This window comes from Aulostomus chinensis, chromosome 20 (genome assembly GCF_037954235.1).
Source record: "Aulostomus chinensis isolate RoL2024-O1b breed Wild chromosome 20, RoL_Achi_v1.0, whole genome shotgun sequence".
Classification (NCBI taxonomy): domain Eukaryota; kingdom Metazoa; phylum Chordata; class Actinopteri; order Syngnathiformes; family Aulostomidae; genus Aulostomus; species Aulostomus chinensis.
The window spans coordinates 6,110,517-6,125,126 of NC_141339.1; the positions used below are offsets into that span (position 1 = coordinate 6,110,517).

General features: G+C 40.6%; 2 protein-coding genes across 2 annotated transcripts in view; one reads left to right on the plus strand and one right to left on the minus strand.

Annotated features, from left to right (window-relative positions):
• The first annotated feature begins 1,183 nt into the window (after positions 1 to 1,183).
• Positions 1,184 to 7,895, plus strand: LOC147242671 (xaa-Arg dipeptidase-like). Its single transcript, XM_086189248.1, has 7 exons — positions 1,184 to 1,667; positions 3,783 to 3,931; positions 5,316 to 5,458; positions 5,528 to 5,682; positions 5,762 to 5,897; positions 6,257 to 6,364; positions 7,330 to 7,895. Exons 1-7 carry the CDS (start codon positions 1,200 to 1,202, stop codon positions 7,497 to 7,499), a joined length of 1,329 nt encoding a protein of 442 aa, XP_086045374.1. The 5' UTR covers positions 1,184 to 1,199; the 3' UTR covers positions 7,500 to 7,895.
• LOC147242672 (gamma-aminobutyric acid receptor subunit rho-1-like) overlaps positions 7,805 to 14,610 on the minus strand; it is a 33,948-nt gene continuing 27,142 nt past the window's right edge. Inside the window, exons 6-10 of the mRNA XM_086189246.1 lie at positions 13,920 to 14,002; positions 13,299 to 13,439; positions 13,058 to 13,210; positions 11,178 to 11,374; positions 7,805 to 10,725 (exon numbers count right to left, since the gene is read on the minus strand). Coding sequence (XP_086045372.1) covers positions 10,438 to 10,725; positions 11,178 to 11,374; positions 13,058 to 13,210; positions 13,299 to 13,439; positions 13,920 to 14,002 — 862 coding nt within the window. The 3' untranslated portion in view covers positions 7,805 to 10,437. The remainder of the gene's footprint in view (positions 10,726 to 11,177; positions 11,375 to 13,057; positions 13,211 to 13,298; positions 13,440 to 13,919; positions 14,003 to 14,610) is intronic.

The window sequence follows — 14,610 nt, forward strand, 5'->3', positions numbered from 1 at the left end:
CTGACAATATTTTACCTGTTTCAGATTCACCTTCATTTATTTGTATACCATTCTTATCATGCTGAATGGGAAAAAAAATCCCTAGTCGGCAATAACCTCAATTCCAAGAGTAAAATTGATGAAAGCAGAAAGCAGGTCATAACCTAACAGCAGGTCATAAAAACACAGAGAACAGGCAGCTTTATGACTGTGGAACACTGAGACACTGGACTGCAATGGAAACATGATCACGCTGTCATAAAATAATTTCTCTTTCTGTAAGCAGGTGTTTATATGAATTCTGTTTTGCAGTACAGTACTTCAAGGTTACTTTTGATGCTTAATGGGGACTCACTCAAGAAAGCATAGTAGAAAGAATGGTGGTCTGCTCTGTGCTATCCAGTGTGACTATCAAGTATCGTCGATAAGCCAGAACCTGCATCCACGCTGAAAAGTACTAATTGAGTCCAACACACAATATTCTTAGTGGTGTGACTACCACATACACACAAAAAGGGCAACTTAAGTATGAAGTTTGTTTTGATCACAAGCATCAATATTTCAAAATGCTGATGGCACGACATCTTTTAATTATTGGACATAAATTGTGTGCCTGGCTCTGATGTCTACAAATCTCCCTTTAAACTGCAAAATGTAAAAATCCTGCTTTAATACTAGTGTCTTTGTTGCAGGTTACGAGAAAGCTCAGTTCTACAGCCTGCAGACAGCAAAGGCTCTGGCCATGACAGCCCTGGATGTACTGCTGCATCCTAAGCTTCGACAGAGGGTGAAGCAGGAATTCACTGAGTCCAAACTGAACGACTGCACCTGAAACACACCCCACCATAAACACTGAACTGCGCCTAGAATATATTATACCATGTATAAATTGATCATGTATTTGTGTATTTTTATGTAAAAAAAAAAAAAGTTCTTTCCTTTTCCGTTTCGATTTTTGAATCCAAATATTTTATCTATTTTACGCCAGAGAAACAGAGCTGAGAGAAACGAAGTGTCGTTTCCGTGTACTCTGAATGTGGAAATGGCAGTAAAGTATCTTGAATCTTGGATTTTGTCATGTACATGTAAATCTTGAAAAATGTAATAAGGAGTTTTTGTCAGCGGCTGTCCTATGTGTATCAGTACTCACACAAGTGATCATTTTAGCACATGACGTATTAATGATTCACCTGCTACCACGAGGAGATAGCCGAGTAGGCATGGCCGCTCCTGGCTTCCGTAGAACAACAAACAACGCGATGTCAGCCGCAAAAAAAATGTCACAGGGAACGGACGTGCTGGTTGGGCTGAAAAAGAGAGTTGGCTGCTGTATAGATGAAGCAAAAGAAAATTTTCAAAGCCTCAGTGAGGACATATGGAGCTGTCCAGAGCTGGCTTATGAGGAGCGGAAGGCTCACAATAGGCTAGTAGCGTTTTTCACGCAAGAAGGAGGCTGGAAGGTCGACAGTCACTTCAAACTTGAGACTGCATTTCGAGCCACCTGGAGAACTGAAGGAGGAAGCCAGCAGGATGACGTGGTTACGGTGGGTTTCCTCTGTGAGTATGACGCCCTGCCTGGCATTGGACACGCATGTGGACACAACCTGATAGCGGAGGTTGGAGCCGCTGCTGCTGTGGGACTGAAGAAGGTGTTGGAAAACACCAACAACCTCCCCGTCCAAGTGCAGGTACACACACACACACACACACACACACACACACACACACACACACACACACACACACACACACACACACACACACACACACACACAGTAAGAGAAGTTTGGAAACATTCATATTCACTGGCCATTCCACAGGCGCACCAATACAGTGTTATGAGATCCAAATAAGAATTCTAACACGAATATTGCCTTCATAACATTAAAGTGGATTGACACTATCCATTGTGTTGAAAGGTGTTCCCCCCCTTTGTGTACAAACAAGGACATATACACGCTTTGCTCTTGCTCGAGCAGATCTCAAGTCTTATGCACAAAAAAGGTTTCCCTTAAATTTCTCTCTCAACTGTTTAAAGATCCATGTTACTCTGTACTTCACCTTTGCTAATAAAAGCCATCCACCTGACAGGGGTGGTAGATCAGCCCTGATTACTGCACTGGTGTGTCGTAGACTGGTCACAGTAAAAGGACACTCTAAAATGTTCAGTTTGTTACGCAACATGTTGTCACAAGCGTCCAGCTGACTGCTGAGTGCAGTAATGTCCACCAGAGATCTGTAAACGCACACTTCATCAGAAGTCGTTTCTGTCATTATTACCAAGAATGTGGCAGGACCCCCAACCAAGCTCACAACCGTGGACTCTATGACACCTGGCATCCCAGGACCACCACATCCCGCCATGTCACCTGCATGATAATCTGAAACCACCCAACTAGACAGCTGATGTAATTGTTGGTTTACGTAGTCAAAACAATTCTGAACATTATCAGAAACTGTCTGAAGAAAACTGACCTTATAGATGTTGTTGTACTCACTGCAGTCTTGACGTGACTGCAGTTCCTTATCGTATCTGAATTCGGAGAAGTGCTTAACTGGAGGAACCCCAGAGGTTAAATTGTTATACTAAAGTAAAAATAACTTAAGTGTAATATTACCTATATTTACCTCGGAAATATATTGGAGAGGCACATTAAAGACACCAGTTGTCACATTAGTAATTTTTAACATTCCACCACTGTATGTTGGAAAGTTGTTTTTTTTTAACGTTTCAACCTGATGACTTCACCATCATATTTTGAGACATGACCCTAGATATTAAGCTTTGCTATTAATGCTAAAGACAAGACTGATAAAACAGATACAAAACAAAGAAAGACACAAAAGACATCAAATGTGAAAGCTAAAATATGCTTTTAAAGACATAAACACTTGTAACGTGTTATGTTTTGTTTTTTGTATTTTAGGTAAGCTTCATATCGCTTGATCTGCTTTGTTAACATAAATGAAAAATCACCAATATTATTTCGATGATATGTTATAAAAAAGCCGATGGAAAAAAATAAAAAGAACCTTTTTACACTGGATTAAAAAGAGTGGAGTGGCAGTGTCCATAACCAAGTTGTCCTATGGTCAGTTGAGACGGGGGTCCCAGTGTTAATTGATGAGAAATTTATACTGGTAACTCTCTCCATGCAATGGCATCGGCCAGGAAAACACCACCTTTGATCACAATCCAGTCACCAATTGTCCCAAGGCTAATGTTGAATGAATCTGGTCAGTTTAAGGGGTCTTCCATGGAAACTGCTCCACCCCCTCACAGAAGTTTCGCCGTAAGACGAACAAATCAAAGAACAAACAAAACCAATCACATGATCTCCTCACTAAGGTAAAACATTAGTAAGAAGAATGGGGGAAGAATAATAGATAAATCAGTTTGTATACATGTCTAATTTCTAGTAAAAAATGTCTTTACGCTCACGGTAAGAGAGCCAATTAACAGCGATCAACTCAGTGAGATAAAGGAAACCTCTTTTATTTTGCCTTTATCATTTAAAACAGTTTAATCTTGTTTCTAGAACTTCTTGCCAGTTCATTCTGTTCCCTGAATTTGCAGATTACTTTAGTGATCAGTTAAAAGTCTCAACACAAATTTTTTTTGAGACGCTTCCTGCTGGGATCCTGTCTTGAATTAAATGTTTTGAAATTTAATGACTAGAAATTGAACAGATGCACTCGGCACTTTGATACTTTTTAGCTGTGTGTTTTAGCTCTCTGCCCAGCACCTACCTGGAGTTATTGTAACATATGTATTTTTTCAGTAACAGTCATCGTCTGTGCAGGTGACAGTGCTGGGGACTCCAGCCGAAGAGGACGGTGGAGGTAAAATTGACCTGATCCTGGAGGGAGCCTTTGATAATATGGATGTGGTGTTTATGGCCCACCCTTTGCAGGATGATGCTCCATATCTGCCACACGTGGCTGTACAGGAGTAAGTTTAAAGAAACATCTCCTGAATTTCTCTATGTGTCATCATTTCTTTGGTTTTGATTTATTTATTTATTTAAAAAGCAAACATCCTTTGTGGTAATTGAAATAATAAATAGATCTATGGTGACATTCTTCATGCTTCAAATTGATTTCATCACTGTGACCATGGATCTAAACACACTGCAGTATTGTATGATTCGAGCAGTGAGTGTTGTAAAGGTATTATAACATCAGTTATTGTTTTGTGATGAGATTTCTGAGCCAGCACCTGAAAGCACCATTACAATAGTGTGACTTTTGTGCTCAATCAGTTCCAAAGCAATCTTGGAATCCAACAGGGGCCAGTATTTTGTGGTTTCTGGTGCAGCCAGTAGATGAACTTCCTTGTTCCGTCTGCTGCTCGTTGTTTACAATGCACATGAAACTTGAGACGTTTGTCTGGCGTTGAAAGACGGCAGATATGAGTAGACTGTTAAAAAGTACCCAGTTTACACTCAGTTATTAACTTCAAACCACTAAAATAGCGTTAAATTATTAAATCATCGGACTACAGATATTTTTCCTAGTTTGCGCTTCAGCCAATGCATTCAGTCTCTTTTCCACACAAACAGTTTATGTGGACACAACTGAGGTCCGCTCAAACGTGATCGCTCACAACTTCTCAAACTGAATCCAAAAGCTTCTCCGTCGCGACATTTTCAACCCTGCCTGCCGATTTTGTTTTTACAAAACGGCCTCATTCATGAAATGTACCTTTTGAGCAAATTTGTTCTTACAAACTATAAAAAAGCCATTAATTAACGCTCATTGACAGAAAGCAAATTTTTTTTTTTTTTTTTTTGGCGGACCTCAATTTGTACCTCAAGTAACACTGAAGTCAGAAAGGCTTAGAAGGTTGGTAGTTGCAAAATGTGTACAATAGATGTCAGACTGCCTCATTGGCTCCAAAGTTACAGATCAGGATGGAACCAGACAAATCTGCCAGCTCATGTTTTACACGCTCTGGAAGAAGTTCTTCGAAGCTAAATTAACAGTTTATGTACGAGTGAATTGTGGTTTTGAAATGCGCTGAAGTACATGTATTCAGGTGAGAGCAATGATTGAAGTCTTTGAGATACAATTTTGTAAACTGTAGGATATCCAGTTAAGGTGATTGTTTTACCGCCTGGTCAGATTTGACCTCATATTAAAACGGTCCCATCTGCCTCCCCCCCCCCCCTTTTTTTTTTGAACACACTGAGATAATAAAATAACGGCTGCCGTTGAGAAATATTTGGATAAATTCAACAGCATTTCATTACAGTGAACATGTCCCAAGTTTGATGATTTCTGTGTTCACTGAGGAGAATCAGGGAGACGGAATGGTGGTCTGCTCTGTTTTCCAGTGTGACGATCAAATATCGCGGAAAGGCGTCTCATGCCTCAGCCTACCCTTGGGAGGGAGTCAATGCGCTGGATGCAGCGGTCCTCTGCTACAACAATCTGTCTACGCTCAGACAGCAGATGAAGCCAGACTGGAGGGTTCATGGTAAGTGCTGCACCTCTAAACTCACGTGTTGTTTAATAAGCGCCAATGAAATCAGGTTGTGTATGGCAGGTATCATCACACACGGTGGCGAGAAACCAAACGTCATCCCGGCCTACACACAGCTGGAGTACTATCTGGGAACCCCCTCACGCTCCGAGCTTTCTGTCTTGAAGGCAAAGGCTGACGTGTGTTTTAGAGCGGCTGCCATGGCAACTGGCTGTGAGGTAAAAAAATGTTTGTTTGATATAACAAGTGAGATTACTGCTGTCCACAGCTCAATGTGTTGTTAAATGTCTCCTGCAGGTTGAAGTGCAATATGCTAAGAATGTTTTTGACAATTTATTGAGGAATCCAACTTTGGAAGATCTTTATGAGAAGAATGGCCGAGCTTTGGGGATAGAATTTACCACGGATGAAGACGTACTTACGAAAGCCTCTGGTGAGAGTCATTCCATGATTCAAACAATCATTGCAGTTTTGTGAAATCCATCCATCCGTGTGTGTGTGTGTGTGTGTGTGTGTGTGTGTGTGTGAGTGCGGGAGGGGTTGACCTTATCCCTATCCCAGCTGACATTGGTTAAGAGGCAGGTTAAACCCTGGATGGGTTGCCAGTCTGTCAATCAGGAGCATTTCGTGGCTCAGTATCTCACTCAAGGATACTTCTACATGGTCACCAGGGGAAGTGAGGATCGAACCAGCGACCCTTCGATTGCTAGACGGTCACACTACATCCAAGCATGCCACCCTGTTTGTTGAGTTAGAAGATTAAAAATATTCAGTTGTTCTTGATACCTACAGGCTCTACAGACTTTGGAAATGTGTCATTTGTGGTTCCTGGGATCCATCCATACTTCTACATTGGATCTAAGGCTCTGAACCACACTGAGGAATACACGGTGGCCTCCGGTAGGTCGAGCAGAGCAGCCTGAACGTTCATCTAAACTGAGAAGTCTTTATTAGATACAACACAGCATAGTTTTTACACACTAGATATGACACAGATTACATTAAATTCCATTACATTTTCAAACCCTTAGTCCAGGTTTGCTTAAAGTCCAATATGTTGCATTTTAATTTAGAATTGTTTCATATTGTTGAAATGCATTGTCTTTATGAAAAGTGCAATATGATTAAATACTATCATTGTTGTTAGTATTATTAAATGGGTTTTTAATCCAATAGTTACAATATTCTATCATGATTAAGCATGTCAGCATGTCACTGTCAGAAGAAACTCACTCTCAAGGGTGCTGATCTTTCAGTTTACCAAATGTTACTCTTGGGTGTGTAAAGATATCACATATTGACAGTAAAATCACACTTTTATATTTGGACTTTGCCATCTCATATTTGGTGTGCAGAAGATTTTAAACTCTTAAAACACTGTGTCAATTTATTCACCTATTTGTAAATTGGAGGAAATCCAGGTTTTCTTTAGCTTTTTGAGTCACATCCTCTGGAGTCTCAGGGTTAATTCCAGAATATATCGTCTGCATGGATCAAGAATGTTGGCTGATTTCATAGTTCAAGATGGTTAAACCATGCAAAATTAAATGGAGAGTCCAGACCATTGTTTGTTGCAACTTGTTAACACAAAACCATTGAAATACTGGTTAGGGGTAGTGGCTTTATAGATAGGCACTACCACACGTCTGGAGGCCCATAAATGACAATTTATACCACAACACTATCAACTGCAAAGCAGATTTTTCATGGCGGGTGATTACAAACACACTCTGTACAAAGGTTTGAATAGACTCCGTATAGACTCAGCCTGGCTCTGATGTCTGGAAGCTCCTGTAACGCTGCTCTGTCATCGAACTGCAGCAAAATGTAACAATCTTGTTTTAATACTTGTGTCTTTGTTGCAGGTGACGAGAAAGCTCAGTTCTTCACCCTGCGGACAGCAAAGGCTCTAGCCATGACAGCCCTGGATGTACTGCTGCGTCCCGAGCTTCTGCAGAGGGTGAAGCAGGAATTCACTGAGTCCAAACTGAAGGAGGACAAGAAACTGGCTGGAGAGTCTGAAAACAACTGTTAAGGCTTGTGGAGGAGCGATCTGCAGTAGAAGAAAGCATCACACACACTATACACAGTCACTAAACATGAATGCTAATATGCTACAGTAGATGTCATGCTTCAGATCCATGAACAGACCGGGTAGGGTATACCTCGACTCTGACCTGTTCTTAACATGTGATCTGAGTCTTATCTCGTCTGATAAAAAGCTGTCCTCTTTGGATCAGATCAGTTAGGATGCATATCAGTAAAGGGTTGGGAACCTCTGTGTACATCATGAACTGAATGAAACTTTTATATAGATTTTTGATGTCTGCCTTGTTGCAGTTTACATGTAAAGTAAACATTATACAAGGTCTTAAGATAACCTGTATGATTTCCCTTTTCAAAACACTGAAATTATGTCAATATTAATAAATGTGCATATTTACTGACTGGGTTTTTTGTGTTGATATTTGTAAGAAAAACACATGAAGTCACTGCTAATGCAAAACCACAATCATTTACTGCTGAGGCTGACTTTCCTCGGACACAGGGTCAAATACCTCAGGGGTGTATCTGGTCCATTCAGATTAGTTACAGTTGTGTTACGTCCACATAGGTAAATGTATGGAAACTGAAATTTGCCTTCTGCCCTCCATTATATTTTATATTTCACCCTGAATACATAAAATAAGAACTTTTGCGGTGAATTGTAGGGAGACCGTATGACAGTGTGCTTGCTTAGCTAAGGAGATAATTAACTTACAAGCTAATTCCTTCAATTCTCTCTCTCTCTATTTCAGAATCACTACTTGGTTCATGTTGAATATGTTCAATGTTGAAAGATATTGTTGATGTTGAATTATTGGTAGTGGTCAGTTGTGGTTAGAATTGAAGTTAAATGTCCCACAATATTTGCTGTAATTAGATGCTAATGCCAGTGCACACACGAAAAGGTCACAGCTGCTGAAATCAGCCTCTGTAAAGTAAATCAGAAAAGAAACAGAAATTTTAATACGAAACACAATAAAGTATGCTGACCTCGTCAAAAATTACAAATTACAATCTGCCTTAGGGAGCTTCTATCTGTGCAAGGTTCAATACACTCTGCTCTTAGACCCTCATTTTGAGTGAGGAAAAACACCTGAAATCCCTTTCAGCAGGGGATTAAAAAAAAAACAACCCTCAGGGAGCCTCAGAGGAAGGTTCTCTCTCAGGACGGACAGACATGAAATCAAATGCTACAAGCACAGAGCAAGAGATTTAATAAAGCAGTGAAGGCAAAGGGAGCAAGCAGCAAGGATCCACCAAAGCTCGCCGAGACAAAGCAGACATGATGTACACAAAATAATCTTTCATGTTAGCCTCCGTATGTCATGGTCACACCATTAATTCAGTTTAATAGATAAACAATGAAATATCAGATTTTGATACCATCTTGGTCTTTGTTCATGTCTCGTTATCCACAAAGGATGTTGGAGTGGTATCACGAAAGAAGCAGGAACGCGTTTTTATTAGCAATAGGTTTTTTTGATGAACGCAAATGAGACTGCGTTCCAGTGGCAGGTAAGAAACACACTTTAATTAAGACATCTGTACACCCACGACCTCAACTGATCCCACTGAAGTCACCACTGTGTAGGAGAAAAGTTAAAAAAGGCAGACAATATGTCGAGAAATACTTGTGGCTACCTGAAGGTCATGTGACCGAAGAAAAGACGCACCCTTTCACACTGCAGACAAAAGCCAAATGTTAAACCAGGCTTAAATTGTACAATTTAAACCCGCAGCTGAGCCAAATAAAAAAGTAGCACGACTCATTTCAAAGTCAGCCAAAATTTCAGCTTTGTGTTTGCCATGCAGTGGATGGGAGAAGACCACCAGTCACGGCCCAATCAGCTGCTCCTGCTGGTGCACGATGCCCAGATTTCAGATGTCAGACATTTTGGTTGGTCATTATCACGCAAGTGAAAACAGAACCAGCAAATGTTTCCATGGCTACAGTGCCAGTTTCTTTTTACCCCACAGGTGTAAGCGTAAGCAGAGCCACAGCCTGATTGATGTGGCTTCCTCTTCTGATGACGACGGACATGAATGAGACAAATGGCTTCAGCAACCTTGTTCTTAACTTCTTCCTCTTCAGGGTGCAAAACAAATTCCCTGGAGCTTTCGAATAAATCTTTATTCACAACTACAACTAGCCAGACTTGACTGCAAACAATTGACTTCTTCAATGTGAGTTGGAATTATGAAGCAATGTTTTCTAAAATCATACCATGTTTGTCCAACTTTACTGGCTGTTAGTGATTTATGTTCAGTATTGAAATGTACACTTTTTTATATATTGGTGGAAATATTTGCATGTACAGCCCTTACAGTCATACCTTTTGCTATTTTTAATTAAATTATATTTTATATATGAATCACTTGTTGACTGCCTCCTTCACAGTCCACGTGGGGATTAAATAACATTAACGCGGGCTTAGCTTCGTGAGAGGTCTCCAAAGTCAGACCACAATGAAGTCACCTTTAAGCCCTTTGCAGAAGAGCTTATCAAGCTCTGAACTGTTTGAGAAAATCCCTAAATGCAACACTGGCGGCAAACAACCTGTTAAAAATGAAACATGCTGCCTCCTACCATTCAGGAGCCTTCATCTTGAAGAAGATGCAACTTGATTTTGAGATTTTTCTTGTGTCTTTTCCTTTCTCTTTGCACAGATCCAGAAGGTGAGGTAAGTCAGAAAGTGTAGTAAAAGATGTCGCAAAGTTAGATCAACACCTGAGCCAATTTTGCAGGGGTGGAGTAAGCCTGAGGACCTCTGCTGCGCATGATGACTTTTTCTTTGGAATTGCTGACCCCAATTTTTTTTAAACATTTTTAAGAATTTTTTTTACAAGTTTTAAGACACTATTCTACATCTTCAAAGTCAGCACACGTCCTCACAGCAACACAGGTATGTTTCAGGCTCAGTCCAGTGTTAGCAGTAAATGGACCAGTAGATGATGTTGAAGAAGATATACGATCCCGGAAAGATGAACCGTGAGTACTTGTCAATAACATGCGTGTCGATCCACACGTTGCTATAGGCACTGGAGCCAACATGGCCTGTGATTGGATCGCTTTCCATCGCCAGCTGCACCAACATCCTTTCCCGTTTCAGCCCATTCTCTTCTGGCATGCTGTAGTTCCCTGTGGTGTTGATGTCCACCTCACTGTAGCTAGCCGACATCATACCAGGATGGGCCATACCGCAGGTACAGGGCAGCTGCCAGTGGACAGAACCGTAAAAGCTTTATGCTGCATTTGCAGGAGCGGTTTAATATCAAAGACATTGGCTCATCAGGCAATTCAGCTAACTTGTTTGCACAGTTGTTGGTGTTAGGCTGGAGAAAACTGTATTGTAATATCACTGTACAGTGAGCCAACTTTTTATGCCGCACATTGACTTTTTCTCAATAGAGTGGTGCAAGAACAAGTCCTGCAACTCAAAAATAAGTGAGCATTTTTGAGTGTCTGTTTCCCTCGTCTCAATGTTTTTAGCTGCATGCCTGAATGAGGTCTTGGTATGCACAAGCATGAAATATATTTATACTTTTTTCACCAGAGTAACATATGTCAGTCATTACACTGGTGAATTTCCAAGCTTTTTATGTGTCTTAAAAGCAGTGGTTGCTGTGGCTAACGTGACTACAGAGGTTCTAAATAACAAATACTCACCCTCTCTCTGACTTTCCTCTCTTTGCGTTCTTGCAGTGTAGACAGGTAGTTGACAGCTGCATACTCGATCACAGATAAGAAGACAAAGACGAAGCTGACCCAGAGGTAAATATCCACAGCTTTGATGTAGGAGACCCTCGGCATGGAGGCATTGACTCCAGTGATGATGGTGGACATGGTGAGCACTGTGGTTATACCTGAAATGCACAAAGTACAGAACATAAACAGAGCAGGATGCTCAAGTCAGAGCGATAGAAAGGTTGGAGATTGCAAAGTGGGAACATTTGTCGAAGAGGAGAATGTTATCTATTCTAGAAACTTAACTTCACCTAAAACATGACTGATATTAATATAAACTCAAGAAATTCTGCTGTCAAGAATAATGGCTGTTTATGAGCTGATTTAATAATAGATTAGTCTTTGGCCTCTAAAGCTTCACAATGTATGTCAGAACAACCTTCTAAAGTTGGTAAATTACTATGTATACTCACAGGTCAGTGAGACAACAGGACAACTCATAGTTGCCCATACAGACTGAGGACCTTCCTCGAGATTTTATCACTAAAAGTTGACTGTTTCACTATGTGGGTCAACAAGGGTGATCATCACATCAGTAAGGATTCCTTGACAGAATTTAGGGGGTGAGGGTTTATTAGTGGATGTCATCAACACTGTTCACACATTATTTGGTGTTCAGAAATCCCAAGACTTTCGTAGGTGGAGATCTCCAATGTCTGGAACCATGAGGCTGGTACTGTTATGTCCTCTGGCTGCTCTGTCACAACTCAACTGTCGCACGGATTTGTGGTTTGTCTCCAAAGACCTGTAGTAGCGAGAGTGACTGTACACTACGCTTAACTGTACAAGCTCGGCAATCCCTCAGTCTCAAATAACAGCCTCCATGACTTACAGAAGCCAGTTTAATACAAAAGTGTCTCGTATCGAGGTAGTTTCCTGGTGGTCAGTTAGATTTGTTTGCTAGTGTTAGCTGCTGTTGGACAGTTAGCTTGGTTAGCTCAGCATATTCCACTCAGAGCAGTTGTCAATCATGACTTCACATCTCCTTTTAGGGCATCAAATATCTTATTAAAATCTGACTTGAGTTCATCATTATGATATATCACTGCGATGAAAACTACTTGCAAAAGCAGAAAGTATGTTGTTGTGGAAAAAAGCATCTTAAGAGTGCATTTCTTTTTTTTGGGTCTTATCTGCTGGTTTGGAGGGAGTGGACTTTGTGACTGACACTGCAACCAGCCACCAGGGGGCAGCTGAGATCTTTTGATTTCACTTCAAGTGAAATGTTTTAGGCCCAGTCCCAATCTCTGTCCTCACAGACCCACAGTGTTGAGCCCTGAACCCTCATAGACATAATTGACATCACCTGGTAAATGGCGGAGAGAGAGAGAGGGCTGGAATTGGTACAAGTAGGAACAGGACAGTGCTTTCATGTCATATACTAAAATTAAAGTTTGACTCCAACAAACTGAAATGTAATAATTTACGAAGTATGACGTCATTGAGAAAATACTGTTTTTCAGATGATTGTGTACCATTCATAAAAAACAACAAAAAACAAAACAAAACAAAAGCACATTTCCCACTCAGCATCATATTGACTTTTTTTTTTAGCAATATTGTCACACTTCCTGGAAACTCTCTGGTAACTGGTATATTCTACCACAAGCCATGAATTGTGGGCAATTCCCCCAGCCAAAGTCTGAAGAAGAAGAAGGTCTCAAAATATCAGAAGTAGAGCCCTCACAAATTTAACCATTTGTCATTGTGTACATTGGTATGGGCCTTCAAGTCTGTGAGTCTGTGAGGGTGGAGTTTAGGATTGAGCCACTGTGTCTATCTTTAAAGGTCTATGCTCTCACCCAGTGGTACTCGGGCAGGGACGGCCCTGCGGTCAATCCAGAAGGACACCCAGGACAGCATGACCATGAGAGTGGCAGGAAAGTAGGTCTGCAGCAGGAAAAAGAAGATGTGACGGCGTAGAGTGAAGTTGATGTACAGACGGTTGTACCAGCCTGGAGAAGAGAGGAAGTTAGAGGCTGCACAGCTCTGACAGACTTTAGATTGACGTTAAAACGCAGTTCTGCACTCATCTGGGCGTACCTGTGCTGCTGTAGAATGCCAGCCTGGTGGTGGTTTGGAACTCCTCAATGACAAACTGGGAAAGAGAGATTCTCTCATCTGTATTTAATGAGCGGTTCCCTTTTTTCCAGTACAGCATCAAGTCATCATCTGTGTACGCATCTTGAGTGAAAACAAACAAAAATATCTGGCACAAATTCTCTTGAAACAAATTCAGATAGAAGCATGAAAAACCCCACAAAAAACATATTCTGATATTTCCAGCGTGTTCAACAGAAAGAGATAAATAATAATTCAGATAAATAAATAATTTTGTGGTTCTTCCAGACTTTCCAAATGTTATCAGACCTAATGGATCCTGTTCAGATTGTAAAGCAGCTCACTTTGAATGGGTGCAAGCCTCAAAACAATTCATCATTGTTTTTATTCATCAATTTCTTCACCGTTTTATGGTAGACACGAATGCTGGAGTAGAGCTGATGACTTTAACACGTATTAACAGTGGTAAAAACCGTCACTGCCAGAAGATGGTGACGAAAGCTCTGCTTTATAAGAACAAGTGAGGTTAAATCGTTCCGAGCCACTATAAGACACCCTTAAGTAGCTGTGACACTGATCACATCACATCTCACTGTCACTTACAGCTCTCTATCTCCAAAGAGCAGGTCTGTGTATCGAGAGGAAAGCGGCTGAGGTCCATGCTGCACATTGATGTAACTGTTACCCTGCATTACAAAAAGAAAATAATTAGCTGTTGTAATATACTGATAATTAAGAGATGTTTCAAAAAATGTTTACAAGTATAAACAATGTTGCTGCAGAGCACACAATGGATGCTATGCTGTGGAGCTAACAAGATTACTGATAAGGGAATAGGTGTTGGTTCCCTTTGATATCAGTCAACTGACAAATTGCGTTTCAAAAGCAAACTTGCTTTATTCAACTACCTGAAACCTGTAACATGGTGCAAGAAAAAGTTTTTAATTCCGTTTACCAGAAACTCAGGATGGAGTACACAATGTGTGTGTGGGTGTAATGGCCTTGGGCCAGTTCACCTGTGCAACTGCTCTGTGTTTATGAAATATTTTATAAAGATATGATTAAAAAAAACCATCAGTTTTATGAATCATTGGCTGTTTAATTCACAGAAAAAAACAGAACACAGTTTGAGCAAATATATTTGCATTTGCCCTCTACTTCTTGGTTGCAATTTCTTTTAATTTTCAAGAGGTGACACATCCCAAACACATTTCACCATTAAGTAGACCAGTTCTTGTGTTTACCTTCTCCTGTGTATTGCTTTGAATAATAAGCGCAGATTATTATCACACTG

Bases quoted from the DNA above. Each gene is read 5' to 3' on its own strand.
- LOC147242671 (XM_086189248.1), top strand. From the start codon at position 1,200: ATGGCCGCTCCTGGCTTCCGTAGAACAACAAACAACGCGATGTCAGCC. The intron at 5,459-5,527 runs GTAAGTGCTGCA...TGTGTATGGCAG, and splicing joins GCCAGACTGGAGGGTTCATG to GTATCATCACACACGGTGGC. The intron at 6,365-7,329 runs GTAGGTCGAGCA...TCTTTGTTGCAG, and splicing joins GGAATACACGGTGGCCTCCG to GTGACGAGAAAGCTCAGTTC.